This window comes from Saccopteryx leptura, chromosome 3, assembly GCF_036850995.1.
Source record: "Saccopteryx leptura isolate mSacLep1 chromosome 3, mSacLep1_pri_phased_curated, whole genome shotgun sequence".
Classification (NCBI taxonomy): Eukaryota; Metazoa; Chordata; class Mammalia; order Chiroptera; family Emballonuridae; genus Saccopteryx; species Saccopteryx leptura.
In genome coordinates, this window is record NC_089505.1 from 329,359,465 (window position 1) to 329,366,728 (window position 7,264).

Here is a 7,264-nt window from a genome sequence, read left to right on the forward strand (position 1 = left end):
TTTGTCTCAAATGGGGTTTCAGTGTCATTTCAGTTGGCCTAGGAATTCTGCAATATGTGATACCAACAAAAAGATAATAATTTTTTTAACAAGCGAAATTTTTATAACCTTTGTTTTAATTTAAATCCTTTAACTTTTCAGGAGAATTTGTGTAGCCAGAGAGGTTTGATACCTAACACAGAAGGCCAGACTTTTCAGATTGCAATTTCTAGCCAAATGAGACAGCACTATGACAGAATCCATGAGACACTAACAAGGGTTTGTATAAAATATAATTAAAATATATTTTACCAATATTTCATGTTGTTTAAATACCAGGAATGTTAAGATATTTGCATTTATTCTTGTCTCTTTTTCACATTAGAAAAACGGCCCTGCTAGACTGTTGAGTTCATCAGCAAGTACTTTTGAACAGAGTATAAAAGCATATCATACTATGAATAAATTTCTTGGCTCTTTTATCGATCATGTATGTATGTCAACATTTATATTTTAGAATCAAAATGCAGTTTTTAAAAAGTTAACCAGGAATGTCAGTTATTTTTTAGTCAAGTATCAAGCATGGTGGTGGATTTGCTGGAGGGGAAGAAATCCTTTTTTTTTTCTGTCAAAATTAATACTGTGGATTTAGTAATGTAAAAATAAAATGAGATTTTGCATTTCTATTAGCATATTGGTGATTACCTTAAAATATGTGTATACTGGAATTTTGTTAACCAGTTATCAAAATCTTAGTATTATTTACTATAAAATTGTTATGCTATGTTTATTAATTTATAAAAAACTAATTATAAATTATTGGTATTTCTAGTCCTAAATATAATACTAAGAGCATTTAAAAATGAAAATATTTTTAACAAATTTTGTTATAATGCCCAGTGGAAAACAGACATTCTTTGTTTTTTGTTTTCATTCCTTTAGATTTTAGAAAGATTGAGAAACACTTATTTTAATGATATTTTTTAAATTATTGTGCCTTTTTATATTAGGTTCATAAGGAAATGGACTACTTTATAAGAGATAAACTGCTTCTTGAAAGAATTCTTGGAATAGAATTCATGGAACCAATGGAAAAAAGCATCTTTTACAATGGTATCCCTCAACTGCCTTTGCTGAACTTGATTACTGTTTTCACAGTTTGAAAAAAGTGTTTATAGTTATTAACTTTTGACTTTATAATTTTATATAAAAAGGAAACTGAATTTTGTTAACTTCATGGAATTATAATAGTTTTGTGTTCCATTTTGTTATATCATGTAAGAGATGAATACATAAAAATATTCTACAAGAAAGTTAAAAAGCTGAATTTCAAAAGCAATGGCACACATAGAAGAGATAGTAATACAAATAAAATTCAGGTTTTCTTGGAATGTTCATTCAGTAGCAAACTTATGAAACATTTGAAGAAAAATATTTGTGATTAATTTTTAACATTTAATTTTCATTTTATTTAAATTCTTAAAAATCACAGATATCTGTGATGGGGATAGTGACCAAGCATGATTTCTTATCATTAAAAAGGTAGTGTATGTGCCACTTTTAATGTTACTGATAAGCTCTTGTATGGCTTGGTAAGAATGTAAATGGTATCAACCAATGTCCTGGCCTAGCTATCACCCATGCCTCACTGAGTGCCACATATGCCAGTCCTAGAATACACAGACCGGTAGGTCCTTCCCTTCAGCAACTTGTTGAGTAGACTGTGGAAAGCAGGCATGTGAATGGGAGAGTGGAGAGATACTGGGATGGATTTCTGTGCAGGCACAACTTACACTGCATACAGAAAGGAAAATAGAAAACCTAAGCTTGTACTGGGTACAGAGAGGAAAACAGAAAATCTATCCAGACACAGGGTGAAGCCAGAGAAGCAATGTAGAGAAGTTTGGGCAACTTATTAAAAATAAATTGCTATTGTCAAACAGAAGGATCAAGAGAAGAGAGCCAAAGACATTTGAGCAGAAGGGGAATGAACTTTATGATTGAAGCCTTATATGTAGTGGGACAGTGAGAAAGAGGGCTTGAAAGATAAAGAGAGCAGCCTGACCAGGCAGTGGTGCAGTAGATAGAGCATCGGCCTGGGACACTGAGGACCCAGGTTTGAAAACCTGAGGTCTCTGAGGTCGCCAGCTTGAGTGCAGGGTCGCTGGCTTGAACATAGGATTGTAGACATGACCTCATGGTTGCTGGCTTGAACCCAAAGGTTGCTTGCTTGAAGCCCAAGGTCTCTGGCTTGAGGAAGTGTCACTGGCTCAGCTGGTGCCCCCTGGTCAAAGCACCTATGAAAAAGCAGTCAATGAACAATTAAGGTGCCACAACTATGAGTTGATGCTTCTCATCTCTTTCCCTTCCCGTCTCTCTCTCTCTCTTGCTAAAAAAAAAAAGAAGAAAGATAAAGAGAACAGAAAGCCAACCCCAAAGGTTTTGTCTCATACCCTAAGGAATTTTACTTTATCCCATAGGGCAATTGTTTTCAAAAACAAAATTTTTTTAAATTTTTGTCTCTTGTAGGAAGTGTGCAGGTTGATTTATGGAGATATGAGAAGAAAAGATTAAAATGTCTATTTGTATATTTGCAAGTCCATTTTTAATTTATATTTTTTAAAATGTATAATATCTACACTAGTAATGAATAAAATATGCCTATTGTGGGATGCATGCTCCACATTTTATTCTGATAGAGGAAACAATCTGGAAACTATTGCTAATGAACTGGATGGTATCAGAAAGTCCTAAGCAGATCTGATTTGTAAATTGGAAACTTTATTCTGGGAGTAGTGAATAGGTTAAGTTAACAACATGACAATATAGCTTTCAAAGTCTTCATGTTCGAATTCAAAATCCATCTCTTATTGTTTTGTGAACTTGAGAAAAGTGTTTACCCTTTCTGAACTTTAATGCCCTCTCTGTAAAATTAAGTACAATTCTCTAAAGGTTGTTATGTTTTTATATATTTTATCCTATATAAAGAACCTGGTATGGGTAGGCACACAGTCAAGTGGTGTTATTACTGTTTCTAATGACAATACAATCATCATCATCATCTTCTTCATCTTTATTAGGAGATAATGAGAATAAGCTAAGTCAGTAGTAATGGGGATAAAGAAGGAAGATTACATTTAATGCCAGAGATGTTAAGGAAAAATGTGGTAGGAGAGAAAGAGTAGTAAAAAATTATCCAGATTTCCAGCTTGTGTGACTAGGTGGTTTGGTGGTGCCTTTTCACTAAGACAAGGAATACAAATGAAGAACCAGGTTGTGAGGGAAGGAGGATGAATTTAGTTATGAATGTGTTGTGTCCTGAGGTACCTTTGGGGTATTCAAGATGACATGTCCAGTTAGGCATTAAATATAAGAGAATGGTTCATAGAAAAAATAAAGGCACACAAAAGTGGGGAGTCTCAGCAAATGGGGTCATTGTTGAAGCAATGGCAGTGATAGATCACCCAGGAGAGCATACAGAACAGGCTTGTTAATTTTTTAAAATACATTACAAATATTTTATTTATATATGTGTGTACTTGTTTTCTTTCCCTCTGTTGAAAGGGTCTGCAGCGTCCATCAGAATCTTAAAAGGATGTTTACATCCCAAAAAGGATGCACCTCTTCTTGTGAAGTGAGAAGAGGTTTCAGAGCAGAACCTTTAAGGACTACATATAATACACTATGTACTATTCTAGTCCTTGTTGCTTTTTTAACTTTAAGAGAGTCTTTTTAAGACTCTTTAGCCTTTACTTATATAAACAAAAGGATATTCATTACTTAGTCTTAGAGAGGTATTGATGATATACTTACACTACTAGCAATTACCAACTCTTGGTGCAAATGTTAAAACTGAATTTTATGAACAGAGTTCCTTGACTAACCTTTTGGGTTAGCAAATTTTAATATCCTTTGTTTTTTAGGGGTTTTTTTTGTAAGCCACGCGGTACTATAAGAGTAACTAGTTTCTATTATGCTGTTTGTATTTATTTATTTATTAGCAGAGAAAGGGACAGATAGGGGCAGACAGGAAGGGAGAGATGAGAAGCATCAATTCTTTGTTGCGACACCTTAGTTGTTCATTGATTGCTTTCTTATATTGCCTTGATCGAGGGGCTACAGCACACTGAGTGACCCCATATTCAAGCCAGTGACCTTGGGCTTCAAGCTGGAGACATTTGGGCTCAAGCCAGCAGCCACGGGATCATGTCTATGATCCCACGCTCAAGCCAGCAACCCCGCGCTCAAGCTGGTGAGCCTGCGCTCAAGCTGGATGAGCCTGCACTCAAACTGTTGACCCTCAAGGTTTCAAACCTAGGTCTTATGCATCCCAATCTGATTCTTTATCCACTACATCACTGCCTGGTTAGGCTCTTTCTTATGCTGTTTTTAAATATCCAAATTTTTATCAACAGAAATTTATCACAGGTTTATATCCTCTCTCTATTCCTGTCTGTCTGTCCCTATCTATCCCTCTCTCTGACTCTCTCTCTGTCTCTGTAAAAAAATAAATAAATAAAAGTAAGTAAATAAATAAATTTCTAATTTATATCTTATAAATTGCTTTTTATTTTTAATAGATGAAGGTTATTCTTTCACCACTGTTCTGTATTATGGAAATGAAGCTGCTCTTCTTATTTATGAAATGCTGTTCTTTTGTGTGGTGGACTTGGCTTGCCAAAATTTTATTTTAGCAGCCTTCCTTACATACCTACAACAAGAGGTAACATTTTAAATTCTTTCTGGGTTTCTTTTCAGAGAAATGTGTTGAAAGTAAATATTTATTTTCATAGCACAAAGTAACAGTGTCTACTTTCACTAGGAATTTATAAAGGTTTAGAATATAATTAACCCTACCAAAAAAAAAAAAAAAAGGAATAACATTTCAACCAGTGTCATTCTACACTTTCCATCAGGGTCAGTGAAATGCTGGGGTCTTGTAGAGGGCATAGGTTGCATGAGCAGAGGTGAAAGGAATCTAGTAGGAAGACACTTCAATTATCCATCTGCTAGATGCCAGATGTGAACAGTAATTAGAGTTGCATTCACCCTCTACAGGAGATGCTAACAGAACAAAAAGACAAACCTGGAGTCTAGCTCAGGGCTAGTTTAATTTAGACATTTTAATTGATTTGCATATTTAATTTTATATATATATATATTTTATAATCCTGAATTGTTTTAATTTTTTTCCAGATTTTTAGATTTATCCGTAATATTGTAGGACAGAAGAATTTGGCATCCAAAACACTGGTGGATCAAAGATTTTTGATTTAATTTATTGACTAGATAACTTAAAAGATGGAATATAATCATGACAAAAAGGCAGTCATGATTATCAGATTACTTTGCCATATTTTTTAAAATTTATAATATAAATTATCCTATTTTTATTTGTTTTTAACCTACAGAAGCTTTATTTTTATAATTTGTGCATATAAAACTTTCTTTGTGAGTATATAATGTGGTAAAATGGAAAATACTGTTTTTTGTTATATATAATAGTTAATTCACTAACTCATAAATTAGCACTGACAGTGGAGCACAAAATATCTAAATGTTGCTTTCAGCGTAACTCTTTTTAACAATCAGTTTCCATTTCCATCATTTATCTCTATAGATTATTTTTTAAACTGGGATTTGCCTGTGTTTTCTCACATTGAAAATATTTGATTCCAGATTCAAGCCTTGTGTTCAGTTTAGTATTTTCTTGTTTTACATACTTTGTGGTTAAATAAATGTTGAAAAATATTTTCAAGTGTAATTAGAAAGTTAAAATTGTAGATTGCTAACTCAGTTTGCTCACCCTGTTTGGCAGTGGACTAATTTCCTATTGGACTAATAGGCATCTCAAGACATGGTATATATTTATTCCTTTGTATACCTGTATTTTTAGGTCATTATATTCTTCTCATGAAATATCATTTGCCTTTATTAAGCTATGTGTGACATTTTTCCCAATATAGTATTTTATACATTTTAATTACTTAACATTTTAAAGCACTATCAAAGTTTTGCTCTTCTGTTATGTTTAAAGATTGTAAATAACAAATGAACTGTAAATTTATCATGTTATATTTACAAGGGTATTTAAAGCAAACTTAAGCTTCATAAGACACTAACTAGGCTTGTATTTTTTTTAAATAAGGAAAAAATCTTAGGATCCAAAATATACTTAATGTTAATTCTGAGCCATATGGCTAAATTTTTTCATTATATTATTTTTTCTTCATTATGCTCTTTAATAATCCTTTCATTATATACTGTGTACTTGAAAAGCACCTTGTATTTCAAGTATAATGATCGTTAACTCCCACACTAACATTTCTTACTGCTCATTCTATATTAGTTTTGTACAGTATTACTTTTTATTTTGGTTAGATATAGAAAGACGTGTTCAGATTTTTATGAACTAAACTTCTTTGTTCACATTGCCATAGTTTAAATTTTATGATCACATGACTGATTTTCCACTGGATTTTTATCATCCTTGTCTATTTCTGTTGTACCAATGCACTGTATTTCTCATCTTGTATCCCTAATTTTTTCTGATTACTTAGAACCATTTGATAAGTCTCTGCATCATTTCATAATGAAACAAATTCTAGCTTCACCTAGAGATTCTTCACAAGCTGCTATGTGCTTTGTAGTCTCCCTAAAAATGCATAAGCCCTTAAAATAATTCTGCAGATCAACCTCGCTGCTATGAGATGTTTATTTTGGTTACTTATCTTGAATTGTTGTCTTAACAAACTGTCTTTTGAGGCAGTACTGGTTACCTGAATCGGGAAGCATTCAAAATGATCATTAACTCAGTGCTTGTAAACATGAAACATGCATCCTTTTTGTTGTCTGTAAATATTGTCAAAAGCTGAAGGAAAATAAATTTAAGTTGAACAGTGTATGTAGCTTAATGGACAGTGCACCAGATTTAGTAACAGAAGCCCTGGATTCAAATAAGAATTTTGCCCGTCACTTACTAGCTTTGGAATGTTAAATCAAGTCATTTGGTATCTTTGAGCTTCATTCTGCATCTCTGCAATGGAAATAGTAGCCTTTGCTTACCACTTTATTAAAGTAGACTTATAATAGTGAATAAATCTAAACACTGCAATTCTTACTGTTTTTAGTTTAAAATTACTGCCTCCAAATATATTTTTATTTTGCTAATAAATTAAGTATATGATACTAAGACTCAGATTATTGCTATCATTAACTGACCAGTAAAAATATCTGAGCCTCTACTTCAGCCACTCCAGCCTCACGGGGAAAGGGCCCTGGTCAG

General features: G+C 32.9%; 1 protein-coding gene across 1 annotated transcript in view; it reads left to right on the forward strand.

Moving 5' to 3' along the window:
• Positions 1-6,838, forward strand: part of TMEM67 (transmembrane protein 67) — a 63,279-nt gene extending 56,441 nt beyond the window's left edge. The window contains exons 24-28 of the mRNA XM_066379131.1: positions 142-258; positions 365-469; positions 990-1,092; positions 4,560-4,702; positions 5,176-6,838. Coding sequence (XP_066235228.1) covers positions 142-258; positions 365-469; positions 990-1,092; positions 4,560-4,702; positions 5,176-5,256 — 549 coding nt within the window. The 3' untranslated portion in view covers positions 5,257-6,838. The remainder of the gene's footprint in view (positions 1-141; positions 259-364; positions 470-989; positions 1,093-4,559; positions 4,703-5,175) is intronic.
• The last annotated feature ends 426 nt before the right edge of the window (positions 6,839-7,264 follow it).